The sequence below is a fragment of the Natator depressus genome, chromosome 3 (assembly GCF_965152275.1).
Source record: "Natator depressus isolate rNatDep1 chromosome 3, rNatDep2.hap1, whole genome shotgun sequence".
NCBI classification, from domain to species: Eukaryota; Metazoa; Chordata; order Testudines; family Cheloniidae; genus Natator; species Natator depressus.
Window position 1 is genome coordinate 11,356,664 of NC_134236.1, and position 19,826 is coordinate 11,376,489.

At 48.9% G+C, this 19,826-nt stretch overlaps 2 protein-coding genes across 3 annotated transcripts in view; both read right to left on the reverse strand.

Moving 5' to 3' along the window:
• Positions 1 to 5,459: 5,459 nt before the first annotated feature.
• Positions 5,460 to 9,934, reverse strand: SOX7 (SRY-box transcription factor 7). Its single transcript, XM_074947427.1, has 2 exons — positions 9,663 to 9,934; positions 5,460 to 8,452 (listed from the first exon to the last, which is right to left on the reverse strand). The coding sequence occupies exons 1-2, from the start codon at positions 9,898 to 9,900 to the stop codon at positions 7,554 to 7,556; spliced, it is 1,137 nt and encodes a 378-aa protein (XP_074803528.1). The 5' UTR covers positions 9,901 to 9,934; the 3' UTR covers positions 5,460 to 7,553.
• Positions 9,935 to 14,943: 5,009 nt separating this feature from the next.
• Positions 14,944 to 19,826, reverse strand: part of PINX1 (PIN2 (TERF1) interacting telomerase inhibitor 1) — an 84,804-nt gene continuing 79,921 nt past the window's right edge. The window contains exon 7 of one of the 2 annotated variants that reach the window (XM_074947424.1): positions 14,944 to 19,139. In XM_074947424.1, coding sequence (XP_074803525.1) covers positions 18,522 to 19,139 — 618 coding nt within the window. In that variant the 3' untranslated portion in view covers positions 14,944 to 18,521. The remainder of the gene's footprint in view (positions 19,140 to 19,826) is intronic. The other variant, XM_074947425.1, reaches the window with a different exon arrangement.

The following is a 19,826-nucleotide window of genomic DNA, read 5'->3' on the forward strand; positions in this document are numbered from 1 at the left end:
TGGGACAGGGAGATGTGGCCCCACAAACAGGAGCGAGAGAAGATCTTCATGTTACACGCCTTATTCCCCCTCCAAATCTCCGCTCCGAGTGAAAGGAGAAAACAATCCCACTTCATTGTATTCACAGCATTCACCCGGTCCAATAAAGCAGGGCCCTTGGCTGGGAATCAGAAGATCAGGGGTCTCCGCCACTGACTCACGGTGCAGCCTTAGGCAAATCCCTTCATCTCTCTATGCCTCTGTTTCCACACCTGTAATATAGGGACAATGATATCCCCCACTCCCTTGCAAAGCTCTCGGAGATCTAAGGACCCTGGGTGGGATTGTATGTGGGGCAGCTAACCCAGTCCACCAACCATGCAGCTGCAGCTACACTGCTATTTTTAGCACAGGTAAGTCTGCTTCAGCTGGGAATTGCACCTCCAACTCCAGTGTAGACGTGCCCATAGTAAAAGACAATCCCTGCCCCAAAGAGCTTAGTGTAAGGGTATGTCTACGCTACGGAGACTGTACTGGCACAGCTATGTCGCTGCAGCCCCGCAGTGTAGACGCAGCCTGCACCAACAGACGGGGCGCACCGCTACCCCAAACGAAGTTAGCCCTGTTGACAGAAGCAGTCTCCTATCAACCTAGTTGCATCTACGTGGCGGGAGGGGGGTGTCAGCATAGCTGTGTCAGTCGGGGGTTGGGGTTTTTTCGTACCCCTGACCAACAAACTTGTTCAGTGTAGACCAGGCTTCAATAGATAACACAGACAAAGGGATCATTCTTATCCCCATTTTATAGATGGGGGAAACTGAGGCACAGAGAGGTGAAGTAACTTGCCCGGGGTCACCCAGAGAGGCCGTGGCAGCACTGGGATATGCACCCAGGTCTCCTTGACCACGAGACCACCCTTCCTTTCCAAATCCTAGAACTGCTCCGATGAGAGCCTCTCCCACCCTTGGGGGCGTTGCCTAGGCTTGACTGATTTTGCTATCCATGCTGCTGTTGCCTCTTACAAATCCTTCTCCTCCTGTGACGAGCAACAGGCGAGCAACAGGCAACCCCGCATATGGTGCTTCCGAACTGTGGGGCCCCCTTTAGGATCTCGTCTCCTTGGGGAGGGACTGTGCCATGTCCAGCAGTAAACACACAGGATGCAAGAGAGCGAGGCCATTCTACACCAGCTGGGCCCACTGGCAGCACTCAATAAACGACAGTAACGTAGCTAGGTTGACTCTCACTCAACCTTTTCTCCTCTGACATCTCGGGCAATGAGATCTGGACAGATGTCAATCAAAGAGCCACCGAAAAGGGTTGGCGGCCCCTCCTTGCCCATAGCAGCTGAGTTAGGACAGATTCAGCTCCAGCAATTCTGGCCTCAGTGACTGAGAAGAATCACCACCTGTTCTGTGGATTTAAAGGAAATCGGTTCTCCCGGGAGGCCAGGCACATGACACGCTAACTCCCAGACGGACCGAATTCCAGGGCTATCCGGGAAGGGTGAGGTCATGATTGCTCACAATTACTCACATTGCAACTTACACAACAAAAATATTGACTGCCGCTTGAATGTCATATGGAAAACTGCTGTCCTGCTGGTTCAAACTGTGCGTGGGCTTTGAGACCCGTGGACTCGGCCTAAGGCGATAGGTGACTTTTTAAATTCTCCGCCTCCTCCCTCCCATCCCTGCCTTGGATCTATGTCAAAAACACCAGTAGAGATTGGGTTTGAATTACCCCGGGCACATTTTCATTTTCACTCCCCGCCCTGTCTTACCTGGAGGAGACGACCGACGTATCTTAGGAGAAGGAGATGGAGAATCATCGCCAGCCTGGTGCAAAGACGAGGCCTCACTCTGGGTCGTTCTGGGGAGAGTGGCCGACTGCTGCAGGGGAAGGACAGACCTGCTTAGGGTATCGACGTGGAACAAGCTGCTTTCTGAGATGGCCATGTCACGAAAGCCACCACCACAATAGGCTCGTACTGGGGTCTTGTTGGTATTTGCAGCAGAGAGGCCAATGACTGAGTGGACCTAGTGATGGCAGTATGTTCCTTACCACTTGCGATGGCTATTTATTTATTTTCCAGTCACCCCCATCTGAGATTGGAGCCCTACTCTGCTACGCGCTGAACGTACACATAGTGAGCGATCGAGAGTCCCTGACCCAAAGAGGGGAAATGGTTCCTGCAGGTCTGATTTGAGAAACGTTGTTGGAGGACTGAATGGGAGGCTACCACTTGCTCATGCCCTGTTTGGCAAGTAAATAGGGGACTGTGCCCTCAGGGGTGCCATTCTGGCACCATGGAAGCCCTGGATCTAAAAATAAATTCCCAAGAGAGCTGATTTTGCAGAGTTAGCTACATAGGATGAAAACAGAGAACTCAGTTTTGCTGTGGCTATTAAGACGTCAGGAGATGGGCTGATGGCACTGACCACGAATTTCTCTACTACTGAAATCACCCCAGTGACCAGGTTCTGATCCAGAAGCAGATTTTCCCAAAGTATGGGTGTGCCTAATGGGCTAGTTTTGTCTATTATAGAGCCAGACCCATTGTTCGAATTCAGATCCAAGTTCCCCCAGCAACAAGGTTTTTGATTCAGCCCAGCTCTGCTACAAGTAAGGTGTGTGGGTGACTCACGCTGCTTTTCCTCATGTGATTCTGCTTTAAACAAGTGGGGACAAAGTCATCCCTTCTATAACACCACAGAAGTCAGCCGAGTTAAATCAAGGATTAATCGAACTTCTGCCCTGCAAAATGGATTAGAGGGCTTAAAAAACACATTACATCTTCAGAACAATAGGTAATATGCACCGGACGTGATTTTTCTGAGATGCTGAGCACCCACTGCTCCAGGTGACGTCAATGGGAACCGGGCGACCCAGAGAATTAGGCCCAATATCTGCATTAAATACAAATAATGTAATAAATGGTTGTAACTTACCCAGAGACTCATGATTAGCCAGAATAATAGGAGCTTCGTTGGCTTGTTACAAGCCCCAAACTCTAATTTCCTTGCAAGGCTTTGGTACGTTTGTTGTTTGTACCGTCGCTGGGCTGTGAGACCGATTCGTTTTGATAAAAGAGCAGTTTGCATCCTTGCACCCACTAGGGATCCAGACTGCCTTTAGGGGGCGCTGCTAGCCTTACCTCCTTAGACGAGTCTACTCCTAACTAGGCCTATGATGATGGTCTCCTCGGTGGTCATTACACAATCTCTGTTCAGGAAACAAGACTCTGTCTATGAGATGGGAGGAGAAAACAGGCTGCTTCTTTACTATCAAATCAGATTGCAAGGTGTTTGGGACAGAAACACATCGTCTCTGTGCTTTGAACCCCTAGCTCAATGAGGCCCAATACTGACTGGAGTATGGGTACTACTATAACCAACCCTGCTTGATCTGTTCACAGTGTTTAAACCTGCAATCTCCAGATCTAATTGCATGAGCCCTCACTACTTCAGCTGAAAGACTAACATGGGGGATTTTCAAAAGCATTTGGGTGACTTAGAAGTACAAACCCCACTGACTTTCAATGGGGCTAGTGGGGTGGGATTTGTAGAAGCACCAATCTGACCTAGGAACAGAAGCCACCTTGCAAGTCAATGGAACTTTTGTTTTTGAAAATCTCGCTCTACATTTTGAATTTTGCATGCACCCCCTTCTCTTTCCCAGGAGCTGAATAGAACTCCTGAATCAAAGAAGCCCCAAATGTTGGGGTATTTGAAAACTAAATCCAAACGGGATTTTGCAGCTTGAGTTCACTTCCAAGCTACCCTATGAATTCGGAATCTACCCCACATTTGATAAATGGAGACTTCCTTTTATGGCTCTGCTGCTCTCGTGAGTTGAAGTCATCCCTATCATCTGGGAGGCAGCCTGGTATTGTGGTTGAAGCATGGAAATAGGAGTCTGGAGATGTAGGACCTAGTATTGACTCTGCTCCTGACCTTGGGCCAATTACTTAATTCCTCTATGCCTCAGTTTCCCAACTTGTAAAATGGGGTTAGGAATATCAGCTATGCTGGAGTGTTGTGAGGGTTAATTCACTCATGGTCGCAAAACATCTTGAATGTGCAAAGTGCTCCTTCTGGCATAGTTCCCTCTATACCATGTGCACAGAATTTGAGTGTAGTATATTGTGTCCCTAATACCCATCAAAACTCACTTGAACAATACAGATGCATCATGGCCACAGAAGTGCATATGCTGAGGAGCAGAAACAAAAGAAAAGGCTGTGTCAGTGAGCGATGGCTTTCTATGTAGCTTTCCTTCATGTCGGTCATCCTTCTGGCCTCGTTGTATAGATATTCGGGCATCATGAGAATGCTTGGTCTGGAGCATATAAAGCCGGTGAAATTGATTAGTTTGGACTCCCCCAAGACTCACTCCTCTCAGAATTCATAGTCACCCATTACAAGATGTCTCAGAAAACTGGCTCCTGCCCCATGGATCTGAGGGCAAGAAAGAGGCCTTACGGAGGTATATGAGTCCATGGACCCTATTTCAAAGTCCGTACAAGGCAAAGCTTCAAGTAAAGTTTTGCATGAATGGGCTATAGGTTTGGCCTGCAGGATCAGGTCCATGATAAGGGCTAAACTCTCATCAGTTACACCAGTTGAGTAGAGAGGAATCTGGCTCTGTCTGGAGAGCTCTTCACACACTATGTTTCAGAGTTACAATTTAAAACCTATCTATCATACCCCACTGCGTTTCTTACCTTCCCTCTTCCACACTTGTTACATTTCACCCACAACTTCACCTTTGGAGACTATTCATCCTGATTCTCAGTTACACCAAGGCCCCTTTACATCACTCTGGCAATGTAAAGGAGGGCTCATAAGGGGTGTAAATGTTTAGTATCCTTAGTGCAAATAAGAACCATGCCCTACAGACTCGTTTTATACTCAGCAAAACAGTCCACATATTTTGAGGTCCACTCCTATGCCACATCAATAGCAAACTCCCCATTAACTTCAGTGGGCCCCCCAAATTGTGCCTGACTTGGATCCTGCAATCCTTGCCTGTACAAAGGGGGGAGGGATAGCTCAGTGCTTTGAGTATTGGGCTGCTAAACCCAGGGTTGTGAGTTCAATCCTTGAGGGAGCCATTTAGGGATCTGGGGCAAAAATTGGGGATTGGCCCTGCTTTGAGCAGGAGGTTGGACTAGATGACCTCCTGAGGTCCCTTCCAACCTTGGTATTCTATGATTGTATGAAAACTCTGATATCGAAGGGCGCTTTGGATAAGCGGGAATGCGCAATCAGGTCCCTTAAAGAGATTTCCACTGATACATTGGGACGGGAAAAAAATACTTCAAATTGTGACATAAATTAGTCCCGGACAAAGTATTACACAATTTTTAAAGATAGCCACAGGCCTTTTTTATTTCAAAAAAGAAACTGATGTAGAAAAGTTTGGCTGAAAATTAAAAAAACCCCAATGCAACATCGAGCACAATAAATGCTTCCCCTTTGAACAGTTTTGTCCAGAACTACAGCAATCTAAATGATAAAACAGTCATTGTATAAAAACATATTTATTTAAATTAAATATTTTATGCGAACTCATATCTACACGCATTCAAAATGCATAAGAGTCACACACAAAAAAAGATGGAAAGTGTTAGCTTAAAAGTTGTGGTTTTTTTAAAGAATTATTTGCAATTATATTATCATTTGCAATTAATTACGCACTCAGGATTGAAACCAAAAAATCATAACCACGCTACTAACTAATCATAACCAAATGTCATACAGTAATGCTAAGATTAATCATGATACATAACTGATTTAAAATAAAATGTCATCTTTATGAAAAAAGAGCAATACAAAATATGACGGGGAAATAATGGAACATACAAATCAATGTACAGCTTTATTACAAGCAATAATATACTGATGGAAAGAGGAATGGGCATTTCATTTCTAAACATTAAGTATTTGCCTTCAAATGATGCTTGATACAAATGTGTGTCTGCTATGTATCACCTCTTTTCCAAAGTGCTCATCACAATAAATTCTTTCCAGCTGTGGCTGCAGGTCGAGGGGACATGATGGGATATTACTCAGGTTCGTGGCCTTCAGAGTAGCTGTTACGAAGGCCACTAGCATGGCTACGTACATGGGAAATTACTTGTAGTGACTCAGGCAGGGACCGATCTTGGTTCCATTTAACTCAGTGAAAGCAGGATCAGAGCCCAGTGAAACTCTGTTTAAAGAGAAGTCAAGCTGAATTTTATGGAGTGCGCAAATTTCAGCTTCAAACAGAAGCTCAGCTGCAACCTTCACACTGGAGCAGCTAGCAGTCAGTCCATTATCACAAGACCACACTGTGTCACTGCACTGCAGTTCCAGTTATTGTAACCTCCCACTCAAGTTGTTCAGGGTTGGGGCGGTGGGGCGCGGGTGTGTGTGTGTGGAAATGACATCAGGGTTCCACCCTGGGCCAGATCTTTCCTTCCTTACACTCTCAGGGTTCCCACTGAAATCCACAAAACGTTCTAGGAGCCAAAGGGACACAGAGCGGGGCTATGTGGGTGCAACAGATTAGATTAGATGCCTTTGCAGACACAGGACCAAATACACAGCTGGCACTAGGGATTGCAAGCCCAGTGACTTCACTGGAGTTGCATTCCTTATGCTAGTGCACACTCAAAAACTCCCAGCCACTTCCGTGAAACTGTTGAGTACACAGGGAATGCAAGACCAGGCCAACAGAAAACAGACACAGCTATGCATGAAAGCCACAGAGCTCTCTCTGGTTAAAGCTCTTCACATAGCGTAATTACGGGAGAACAGGACATTTATGATCACCTGATCATAGTCTCTCTGTGCAGCAACAGCTGGTTGTGACAGCCACCATCTTAGCCAGTGCTGCGACTGGAATTGGAAACCTGCATTACTGAACACTGGAGTGAGTACAGCTTGACGAGCCAGGTTCTGTAGGTAGGGGGCAGTCACGGAGTCACACCAGCAGGCCCAGAAGGCGGCACACGCTGACCAGAGGGTTACATTAACTCATTTGCCACATCTTTGCTTTTCCCCCCATCCCTACCACAACGGCAAAGAGCTACACAGAACAAGACACAGGGGCTGACTTTTCAGAGGAGCCGAGACTCTGCAGCCCCCAGGGGATCCAGCCGGCGTTGAGGGAGCTCTGGCCCAGATCCAGGAAGTTAGAAGTCTAAATACCTTTTTATGGAGCTGGGCCTCAGTGCCACTGAAAAAATCAGACCCATCATCCAAAGACTCGCCACGCTTATCAAATAAATCGGTAGGTAGCCAGTGACCAGCTGGCTTGGAAAAGGGACTTGACCACAGACCTTTTCTGAAGCAGGATATCAAATACCTTTTAAAGCAGGATACTTAATATTGATGCCAGTGGATGTCTGAGAAGCAAAATCCATTACCTAGGACAGAGAGGAGGCTCCAAAGCTGTTTCAGTTCTGGCTTGGCAACGCTGAGGTGAGGAGCAAGGTGCCCACCAGCTGTTGCGGCCCTGGAGCCGTGGCCAATAATACTGTAGGGTCTGTCCGTGGCCAGTCCTCGGGCCCTGCTCCTTCTGGCCTAGGAGACGCGGTAATTATTGTAGTAGGTAGCAGTGGCATCTGCTAGGACGGAGATGAGGCTAGTCTCTGTGGCGGGCGAGCCACCTGCAGCCTGAGACACCTGGGCGTCTCCACTGGTTATCACCCCGCTGCGGTCTGAGTGGCCGGGAGCGCTGAGATACTGGTCGAACTCATTGCGGTCCATCTCCCCCAGAAGTTCCGCCTGGCTCAGCTGGTCCAGGCTGTCAAAGCCATGGTGTTCAGGGGGTGGGGAGAGCTGACCAAGATGGGCATGGAGGCTGTGGGGGTGGATGGGGTGGAAGGCTGGCGTGTAGTAGGTGGGAGGAGGCGGGGGGCAGCTGGGGATTGGGGGGATCATGGAGGTGCTGGGCTGAGGGATGGACATGGGGCCAAGGGGATGGTGGTTACACTGGAGGGGGCTGGTGGAGTACTCTGGAGAGTAAGGGGCCCCAGTCATATGGGGGTGGTGATGCTCCTCCGGGCAGGGGGAGGAGAAGAAGCTCTGCTCAGGGTCAATCACATCCAAAGGGGACATCTCAGGCGGGGTGGGCAACCCGTAGGGGTAGGTGTCCATGTTGGTGCTGCCGCCGCTGGCCTGGGCTTCCCTGTAGCCCCTGATGCTCTGCAATACCGGGCCAGGCGAGTACTCACCCTGCCCCTCCTTTTCCCCCACTGTCCTGCCGCAGGCCCGCTTCTCCGGCCCCGAGTTCTGATCCCTGGAGAGGTTCCCCAGCAGAAAGCCTGGATCCACCCGCTTGCAGATCCGCTTGACCTGTTTCTTCCTCCTGGGCCGGTATTTGTAGTTGGGATAGTCTTGCATGTGCTGAACCCTCAGTCTTTCCGCCTCCTCCACGTAAGGTCTCTTCTGGGAAGGGCTCAGAGATTTCCAGGACTTGCCTGCAACCAGGAAGGAACAAAAATCCCCTTAGAATCCACAGCCGAGGCATCGGTGCTGGGCAAGGAGGGGCTGTTCCCCTAACCCCCAGAGAGCGCTGGCTGGGACCCAGGAAGAGAGCCTCCTCCTGTAGAAACCAGTGGTCAGACACCCACTGAATCCTCAATACAGGGATACGACCCTACACAAAATACTGGGTCGAGGGGAGTGTATGAATCCTACAGATCTAGTGAGTGGGACCTCCCCAGGAGAGCAAAATATTAAGAGGTTGGAGTGGGAGGGATACCCCCGCGTGTGGCTTGCATTCCCTTTCCTCTTTAATCAGATGCTCCCTGACTCGCCTGCTTCAACTAAATTGCAACCCTGCCCAAGGTGCGGAGAAAGCCCCTTGGTTTTGTAATTAGACCAAGCCGAGTTCCTGCACCTTGGGGGGGGGGGGGGGGACCTCATTTCGTGCCAGAGTCTGAACGCGAAATGAAAGGAAACAAGACAAGTGCCGGGTGGCAGTTTCCAGGGGGAAAGATGGAAATAATCGGCCCGTTCCCCACAGAGACGGGGGGGCTGGACACATTTAGAGATGCGACGTTTTTAAAACAAATTCCCAAAAGTTCATTACACTTTTGGAAACAACCCGGGACGATAAATGGCTGTCGTCAGTTTGGCCAGATTTGGGCAGGGTAATTCCCCCCAATCACAAAAGTGGAGAAAAGAAAAAGACCAAAGAAATCACTGGTTTTGTTTTGAGGAACCAACAATCATCGCCCTGGAGATCGGTTTCCCCTGGGTCGGGCCCCCCGGGTCTGACGAACGGGCCGGATTGACGAGTGAGCAAAACTAATGCAACGTGACAACTTGGACCCGGAAAATAACCCGGGGCAGGGACTTCTAACCCGCTTTGCTCCGGCCCCAGAGGCGGAGCGGAGTCCCAGCCGGGTTCCCCAACCCAGCCAGGGACACCGGAGAGACACGGCCCAGAACCGGGGCAGGTCCGCCGCGCTGCCCGGGGTGTCGTGCCGGGCGAACACCTGCTTTTGTTTTGGATCCCCGGGTCCAGACCGGCGGGGGAGGTCACAGGGGCGGCTGGGGTTAGGGTCGAGCCCGGGGGCAGGAGCGGGAGGCTCCCCCGCAGCTCCGACCCTGGTCTCTCCGGGGGGCATCGGGGGACGGATCCCGGCCGCCAGCCCCGCGGGCAGCCTGGGGGCCCCGGCTCACCGAGCATCTTGCTGAGCTCCGCGTTGTGCAGGTCCGGGTTCTGCACCGCCAGCCGCTTCCTCTCGTCCTTCGCCCACACCATGAAGGCGTTCATGGGTCTCCTGATGCGGGTCTCCGAGCCCTTCTCCCCCGGGCAGCGGTGCGCGGCCGGCGGGGAGAGCCCCTCCGGGAGCTCCCCATCCAGGGCGGAGCAATCCAGGCTCTCGGACCACGGGTAGGAGCCCAGCAGGGAAGCCATGACCCCCCGCTTCGCCCCTGGCCCCCTAGCGCTCCCCGTCGCCCGACTCCGAGTCCCCCCTGCAGCGCCCGGGGCTCCCTGGCTGCCGCCCCCCTCCGCCTCTGGCACCGTAATCCAGGGGGCCCCCGGCCGAGCTGCACCCTGCAGCCCGGGCTCTGTATTTATGAGCTCCTCGGAGGAGCTTCCTCCAATGACACCGAAGGTGCCTGCGGCTCCTCCTTGTTTTCAAACTCCGGCGCCCCAGCCAGGAGGCCTGTGAGAAACTTCTCCCTGCAACCTGCCCGCAGCAGAGGGGCTGGCTCAGCCCCAAGGGGGAGCCCGCCCCCGCCCCGGCCTTCCAGTTCTCCCCCATCCCTCCGCCAGGTTCTTCTTCTCCCACCTCGGATTGCTGGGGCGCCCCCCGCCCCGGGGCTCCCTTCTCCTGCCCCAAGGGAACAACGGCAACCAAGCGGGCCAGGATCCAGCTTCCCCGGTCAGCCACAGAGCAAGTCTGGTGCTGGGGACGGGGGACAAGCGTCCAGGTTCAACAGCCACCTGGCTGTTCCAGCCAGCAAGAAAGTAACCGAGGGGAGAGCAAGGGTATGAAAGCTGCGATTTGTGCCCCGCTGGCCAGCTTTGGTCGAAAGAGGGAAGACGAGAAGACTCTGAGCTTTCGAAAAGATCGGAATTCTCCCGCCTTAGTCTGATTGCAAATTCAGAATAAAACGAAGAAGGCCTGGTTTTAACTAACTCACTCTCTCTCACTCACTCTCACTCACACACACACACACACACTGATTCCAGCATCTCATCGCCCTCTGCAAAGCAGAGAAATCACATTATCCTTTACTGGCAATGTAGGGAAACTGAGGCACAAATAAGCGATGTGACTTGACCAAGGTCCAGTTGCAAATCAGATGCAAAACCACTCACGCCCTAGCCCCCGCCACTAGACGGCGCGGGCGGTTTGTCTAACAGTGCTGGTTTCCGACTGGTCAGGTGGGCCCCAGACCCGAGGAAATCTCCGCAGAGCTGCAGTGTGGACGCCTACGGGCCGCAGCCCAACAGAAACCAGCTGAAGGCACCTGACAGCCTTACAGGGACCTTTAACTAGACGGAGCCCGACAGCCCTTGCAAGCTGCTGGGTGACCTACCCCCTGATATGTTTATGCACTTTGCATGAGCCTCAGATTCACCATGCAAATAATGAATCAGGGGCCAACGCCCCCCAAAGGGGCCCTGAAGGCGACCTGGGTTTTGTTGCTCACCAAGGCACATGATGGCCCAAGCAAAGCCCAGCCTCCTGCTTTCCCGAGACACTTGGAGCACGTCAAAAGTAGGGCCTCCGAGGGAGGCAGGAAAAGCCAACAAGCCTAAAAGAAACCAAGACACACCCTGGTCCCCCCCACCCCTCACTACAGATTCCCCCTTCTCTCTGCAGAAGCATGGATTTGCCCTCTACTATCCAGCCGCTGCCCCCCAAAGAGAAGCTAAAGGTGTAAGGTTTTGTCTCCTTGACAAACCCCCTGGTATTGTGCACCCCGGCGCATCGCCTGCTTGGAAATCCAGGATGTGTCAAGTCAACATAGCATCACTCCAAAGGTGTTGCTTAAAAAAATAAATAACCCAAGAGCCAACAGCAGGTGCTGCTTGTCCGGAAGAGAACTAGGGATGAGTTTTAAGAATTGTTCAGAAAGTTTCAGCCAGAAACGGTGGGGGTCTAAATATCCCCCCACCCCCAAAGGCACTAGAGACCGAGGTGCAGCCAACCCCCGGCCTGCAAAGGAATCTGAAAGCCTCGCCTCCTCTCGGGCTAGCCAGGGTCAGAAGAAATAAAAGCCAGCACCTCTGGCCTCGCTGAAACGGTTCTAGTTAGGCCCTGGGTTCCTTTATGATTCTGACCCCCTGACACGACTTACAGCACTTCAGCCGCTCCCGTTTGAATGATGGTGCATTTCCTATTTGTGCTGCCAGACAGCGAGCTGGACAGGACCCGAGCTGGGGAGGCATTTCCTTCAGCTGGGTGATAGAGGCGTGTAAAAGTGTCGGGGAATCAGGCAGTTGGAGCCTTTGGCTGCTCTGCGCGGAGAGTCCCAGCGAGACCCGGGTATTTGGACAGGTGGGCCGCTGACAGCGACTTCCAACACGTGTCTCCGGTTCTGTTGACACGCGCCAGATTAAAGGTGATCTAAAGCCTGGTATGTAAACGTGTTGTGTGGGACCAAGATCCGGCTCAGTTTCCTGATCCCTAGAACACTCCTCTGTACATAATCTGACATTATTTCGAGCTCTTAAACGAAGAATTTTATTAGGATGACTCTGGGGGCAGAGTTGCTAGAGAAACGTTGCGGGAAGTTGTTCCAACACCCTACAAAAGCAACTGCCCTGATGAGGCTCTCTCGGTAACCAAAATACTTTTAAAACTGTGCAGAAACATCAACATTTTCCAAGGGAAACTGATTAAATCTAGTTATTTACAAGTGGGTTTGATCTCAGTCTCTGTTATCTGAGAACACAACAGGAAGGCAACTTCTCTCCAATCTAAAAGGCACAGGAGATTTCCTGGATGTCAAGACAGATTTTTAAATTCCTTTCAAAAATAATCAAGGAGGTAGTTATTCTCCTAAGCTGCGTGTTGGAGGCCTGGTCTAGAAAGACAGCAGCACCAAACTTCTGGGGAGGAAACCTACATGTGCAGCCTGTAACTCCAGGTAGCCATTGCGCTCTCAGTTCAAATATGTCCTGAACTCATTTGCCCGACTGTCAGTCTACAGCAGGGGTAGGCAACCTCTGGCACGCGTGAGCTGATTTTCAGTGGCACTCACAACTGCCCGGGTCCAGGCCACCGGTCCGAGGACCTCTGCATTTTAATTTAATTTTAAAGGAAGCTTCTTAAACATTTTAAAAACCTTATTTACTTTACATACAACAATAGTTTAGTTATATATTAAAGACTCATAGGAAGAGACCTTCTAAAAATGTTCAAATGTTGACTGGCACGCAAAACCTTCAATTAGAGTGAATAAATGAAGACTCGGCCCACCACTTCTGAAAGGTTGCCGACCCCTGGGCTACAGCATACATTGCGAGTGTGCAGTTAGTCCCTCAATAGTAATCTGACAGGGAACATGCACAGGTCTCACTGATGCAGTTTGCACACTGCAGTTGCTCCAGAGGTCTTGATCTGAGATGCTTCTGTTTTGATATGTGGCCATCAGTAACCATTAGGAAAGAGATGAGACAAAAATATCGTAATGCTACTATATAAATCCACTGTACTCCCACACCTTGAATACATCATGCAGTTCTGGTCACGCCATCTTAAAAAAGAGATATTAGAATTAGAAAACGTACATGATAGGCAACAAAAATGATTAGGGGATGGAACGGTTTCCATATGAGGGGAGATTAAAAAGACTAGGATGAATATTCAGTTTTAAAAAGTGATGACTGGGAGGGAGATGACAGAGATGTATAAATCAAAAATGGTGTGGCGAAATTGTATTATTTGTCCCTTCACATAACACAAGAACCAGGGCTCACTCAGTGAAATTAATAGGTAGCAGGTTTAAAGCAAACATAAGGAAATATTTCATCACACAATGCAGTCAACCTGTGGAACTCATTGCCAGGGGATGTTGTGAAGGCCAAAATTATAACTGGGTTCAAATCAGAACTAGAGAAATTCCTGGAGGATAGGCCCATCAATGGCTATTAGCCAGGATGGGCAGGGATACAACCCATGCTCTGGTGTCCCTAAACTTCCAACTGCTAGAAGCTGGGACTCGATGGCAGGGGATGGGCTCACTGGATACATTTCCCTGTACTGTTCATTCCCTCTATAACATCTTGCACTGACCACTCCCAGAAGACAGGAGACTGGGCTAGATGGACTATTGATTTGAGACAGTATTCCATGCTTATGTTCTAACTTTAAGCCAGCAGTTTTGACACCCAGAAGAGGATAGTGAATTGTAGCCAAAAGGGTTCCAAGTCCATTTCAGAGAAAATTCAGTGCCTGCCTTTCAAACAGATAAGCCTCAGAGCCTGCAACCTTGAGCGGGGCATTATAGATGTGGGGTGCAGTTGGGCACAGTTCACTTGAGATGCCCTCACACTTCTCCATGCACAGGGACCTAGAAGGGTGCAGCCAAAATGCCTCTGCTCTTATCTGCAGGGACTCACCTCTTAGGAGTGGTATGATTGACGGATCCTTTTCTGGATGAACCAAGTGCAGGACCTTGGACACCTGCCTGCCCTCTGCCCCAAACATTGTAAAAAAGGCAGGAGCATTTTCGCTAAGTCTAAAGACTTAAGCCAGAGAAACTACTGTAAACGTACTTTATTACCAAATTCACCGGCCATTCTAGTCAATTTCACATCCATGGGATTTGAAAATTGGTCTATTTCATACTTTCAGATGTTTACACCTGAAATTTCAGGGTGTTGTAACTGTAGGGGTCCTGACCCGAAAAGGGTTGTGGGTGGTCCCAAAGCTGGTGTGTGTGTGGGCGGGCGGGGAGAGGGAGGGTTGCAGGATTGCCACCCTTATTTCTGTGCTGCCTTCAGAGCTGGGTTCAAAAGGCAGCAGCTGCAGAGGCAGCTCCAAGAGGCAGTTTCAAGAGGCAGCTCCCAGAGGCGGATCCAATCTCCTCCTTGCTGCTAGGAACGCCCCACCCAGGGGCTCCTAGCCACTAGTCATGGCCAGTGGCAGATTAATTGTGCCCAGGAACCCCAGCCAATTTGGGGCCCCCCAGAAAAATGGGCGCCCCAAGCCTAGGCAGGAACCACAGTGGGCAAAGCCCTGAGCCCAAGCACCCTGAGTTGAGCCACAGGGGGTGGAAGCCCCGAGCTAGGTTGCCCTGAGCCCTGGCAGGAGCTGCAAGGAGCAGGCACCCCGAGCCTGGGTGCCCTGAGCACCAGTAGAAGCTATGCGGGGCTGAAGCCTCAAGCCCAGGTGGTCCGAGCCCTGGCAGAAAGCCATGGGGGGGGGGGGGGGCTGAAGCCCTGAGCTCAGATCCTGACAGAAGCCATAGGGGTGGAAGCTCTAAGACCAGCTCCGGGGCTTCTGCAGCACAGAAGTGAGGGTGTACCAGCCTCACTTCTGCGCTGCCTTTGGAGGTGGGTCCGATCTCCTCCTTGAGAGTGGCCGTGCAGGGGAAGGACAAGTCCTGTCCCACCCCAGCCTGGCATGGACTAGCAGTTGGGAGCCCCGGCTGGAGCACTCACAGCAGCATGGGGAGATTGGATTTCATGGGCAAGGGCTTATTTCATGGTCCACGACATCTTTTACATGTCCATGAAATTGGTAGGGCTATAATCATATAAGTACATAGATCTAGGTTTGTACAGTGCCTAGCACAATGAGGTCCTGGTCCATGACAGCAACTCCTAAGTGCTACAATAATGCAAAGGAATAAATATTACTAAGCTTTGGAATTACTTCCGCAATCTTCCTCTGTGTGTCTACCACATTTTAGGGGCTTCTCAAGCATACATAAGAAGGAAAACATTGCATCTGATTTGGTCTGTCATTTTGATTGCCTTTGTAAGATCAGTTCCATCCCGCATCCTGTTTAAACACTGGTTAAACCTGCCCCGTAGGAACATTTAACTTTCTGAGTTACATCAAGGCAACTATGGCCATGTGAAAATGGCACTTTTCATTGTGACCATGTCAGTTCAATCAGTAGCAGTCTGGAAAGCCATCACCACATTTTAATACCTACCTCCTTGATTCTGGCATTGAGCTCTACGGGAGCAGAATCCTGCAGCCACATGGTGCCCCGCTGACTTCAACGGGACACTGCACTGCATCTATGTTACTAGCTACCTAACTGCACCTGGAGATCAGGTAGATTGGGGTGTAAGTGTGAGCATTTGCACCAGCAGTTAATTATAAAACAAACTGCAAAATACAAAACTACACTTGCAAAAATGGAGGCCATTGAGAGGAGGCCTTTTTCATAAGGCTTTCTCCACTTTTGGACCATTGTGAAAGAAATATTCCTCTTTGTGACAGCTCAGATTTACTTCAGCTATTGAATGACTTTCTAGTATGTAAAATTGTACATTCATAGAATCATAGATCATGGAAGATCTGGGTTGGAAGAGACCTCAGGAGGTCATCTTGTCCAATCCCCTGCTCAAAGCACTCTTCCTGGGTTAGTGTGAAATTTAGTGTATAATTTACACTTCTTCCTGTACAAGTAGAAAAATCTTTGGGCCAGATTTTAATCTCAGTTACATTATATTTAACTGCTGCAAATTCATTGCCTTAAAAAGAAGCTACTCCTGATTTTACACTTGTTTTGACTGAGACTGGAATCTGGTCTTTTGTGCCTCCAGAAAAGTTAGCATTTAGAAACTCAGTGCAGTCCAATAGAGAGAACAAACAAAAGATCAAAGTTAATTGGGGGAAAAAAAAATCTATTCATTTAATAGCATCTGAGTTTTAATTCATCCCCGATGAAGGCAACAACACTCAGCCAATGCAGGGTTAAAAATCAAGGTCAAAGGTCAGATTTTGGCCCTCAATAGGCAGCACTCCTAGTGGGAGCAATAAATTGCCTGTGCCACTCTGCTTTGCTGCTCAGAAGCAGGCCCACACCACTGACAACAGTCACACTGCAAACCACCGTGTGTTTAGCTGGCCCCTTTCACTGAGGAAAAACGACACACTTCTGCCTCAGGTCTGCAGTTTATTTGGAGTTCTGTAGTAGACTCACACGGTGTAAGTGACATGTTGCTTAAAAAAAGCCATGTAGCAGCACCAGCCAAAGCAGCATCATGATGGCCAATATTTGCACTGCATTGAAAAGTAAATGTTAAGGGGTTTAAAAGCCAAACAGTACAGCGTGGAATGTAGAGAAGTCCAAAATCTGCTGTTACACTGATGTAAATCTGGAGTAATCCCTCAGCAGGAAATGGCTGCATCCGGATGGGCAAAGAGGCTGCATTTTTCAGTTGTGTTAACTTGATACAATTGCAAAGGCCCATTGAGATGAAGGTTAACGGGTCTGAAGCAAGGTTAATGGGCCGTGTTGCAGCGTAGGCTTCTCTCAGGCTACAGCACGGCCAGCTAATGCAGGTTCATACACGTTAGCCTGCATCTTAGTGGGGTTTTCAATCACATTACGCTAACACAATAAAAAAAAACAAACCCTCCCTTTTTATCTGTCAGGACAAGGCCAGTGGAGTTGCTCCAAATTACAGTGGTGAAATAAAGAGACTCTGGCCCAGAGTCAAATGCACAGCTGTAATAAAACAATATTAAAAGCCAAGCTCTATATGGTTACACTGATTTAAATCCAGAGTAACTCTCCTGACTTCAATGGAGTTCCTCCCTGGTGTAAATGAAATCAGAATCAGGCTCAAGGTTTGTAAAAGGGTCCAAGGGAAAATGCTTCTTTAGGCCCTGATTCTGCCACATTTACTCCAAGTATCTCGTGGCGATGCTACCACTCTATCTGAGTAAGTGCGCCAGAATCTGGTCCTCCACATTTACGCTTGTATACAAAACTTCTCCATGGGAGCCATGTGTCCCAACACACGCTGTCCTCCATTTTAAATGTATAGCCAATTTTTAAAAATAAATTTAAATAGCTAAATTGTACTCATCAATTAGGTTTTCCTTGTACAAATGACAACTCCTTCCCTCAATGCACACGAACAGCTACATTTGTTTAAATTTTTTTGCTAACAGGTATGCCACATGCAAAGCTCCTCAAGTGCGACATTCTGAACACCGAATGGGTCAATGTAAAGACCAGAGTTGTGGCCTGAAAGTCAAAGTTAGGCTACACGGACGAGGCTACTAAAAAGAATTCTTGTGTAGCTCTGTAACAACAGAATACCTACCCCGCAATAGTTAACTACTGGCTAGGGAACAAAAGGAACTATTTCGTTCCATTCTCCTGCACTGACACATGGGCATAATCCTTTAATTAGAGCAGGCATTTTAAGAGGAAGCAAAATTCATTTTAGCTACGAAAGGAAATCAATGAAAAGGTTTACACAGCTACATGGTACATGCTCAGACTCACAGAAGGCAACTGCACTGGCACAAAAGAAAACAGGGATGATAAAAAAAATGCAACAATTAAATTCTTGCAAGGCTGGGAAGAGGTCAGTGGATGGGGTAGTGGGCAGTGATCTGTCGGCATTTACTACTGTAACACAGTCCTGTTCTTTTCTCACACTAGCAACTGTGTGAAATGATACCAGTGTAAGTGAGAGTAGATTCAGGTCCACTGTGCTAAAGTATAGATCTTGCTGGCCGTGGGAGGGGTGGGGGGAGGGTGGGGGGGGGTGGCTAACTGATGATTATGTGCGCAGAGCCGAACTCCATTTATGCACTGTTGTCACAAGGCCATGCTGTGTAGACTTGGGGAAAGTCTAGCCCACAGCACTGTTATCTACAACAGTTAATAGCATGCTTCATCCCCCACCTATGATGGGGCAATGTATTCCCGCCCTGCCAACGAGAGCTGTGTTTAAAGAATCTGAGGTTTCAGTACTGATAGAGACAGAGCGCTACACATGGGGTGAACTACATTTTGATGTCTGGCTAGCATTCACAGAAGGCTTCATATTCAACATGTCAACGTCTAACTCGTTCCGAAGTCCAAGACACTGCTACGTTAACGCAAACGTTTCTTCTTTTTCCTCTGCATCCCGTCGACATACTCTGCTGCCTCTTTTTTCTGCTTTTTGTGTTTTTTCTTATATGGTTTCTTTTGCTTTGTCTTGGAGGCGTCTTCACCAAGATTTTCCCCGTCAGCTGTTCCAGGGTAAATTTCTCCACTCCCTGGGAAAACACAAGAATTTCCATCACAACTGACATCTTCACCTTTGCGTTGATCTTTAGCTTTCTTTTTCTTTTTCCCTGGTTGGTATTCAGTGTTTGCAGTCTCCAGTTCTTCTTCCCACGTGCCAGCTGTTCTGGAGCGTTTCACCTTTGGTTCTTCGTAACTGTCCATGTTTGCTGCCTCAGCATTTTTCTGACTCTTTTTCTTTTTCTTTTTGGATTTGGTTTTCAGTCCTTGTGAAGATTCTAAGTCTTCAGCTGTGGTCGTGCCAGGATCCGCTAACTCACTCTCTGGTTCATTCTGGAATTTCTTCAGTTTTGCCATGCGCTTGGCAAAATACTCTTGCACCGTCATGGTGCTGGTCACTGTATTACTATGGTCCACTGGATTGGGCATCCCAAGGTCTTCTTTTCTGTCCTCTTCTGGAGAATCCGCACAGGTGTTGTCCTCCTGGGGGAAATAATTTAAAGGTGATCAGGGAAAAGATTTTCAGCATATGGATTTAAAGGTTTTTTGCATTTCAACATCTGAAGAGAGAAAACAAGAAAAAGCATATAGGGTCAAACCCTAAACCCTACTCTGAAAGTCATGGCAGAAGTCTCATGGATTTCAGTGGGAATAGGATCTAGCAATTAGTGCAGTGTGAAGGGAAGAGGGAACCAACCAACCAACCAACCCTCTTAAACTGGCAAGGGAAAGGAGAGAACATACTACAGTTTTTGTGAACATTGCCAATATTCTGGTATCACACAAGGAGGTATACTGAGGAATAAGAAGATAAAATTAAGGCAAGGAAAATTTAGACTTAGGGGGGCCTTTATTGGTTATTCTTTATTGGTTTGCACCATATGCTGTCATCTACACCTACTCAATGTAAATGCAAAGCATGTTTTAAATGCTCCCAAATCAGAGGAGTGTATTACACCCACTTTGCACAGGTACATATGTCTCCACAAGATGCAAAGTGGTGAGGAAAAAAATATAGAGTGAGCTCTATTAATCTGTGGCACAGTCTCCCAAGGGAAAAGGTGGAAACCTCATCCCCGGAAGATACTAAAGCACCAGAACATATGTTGTAGGGAACACTCCAGCACTGGCAGGAGGAGATTGAGGTAACAAATCTCATCTAACACCTGT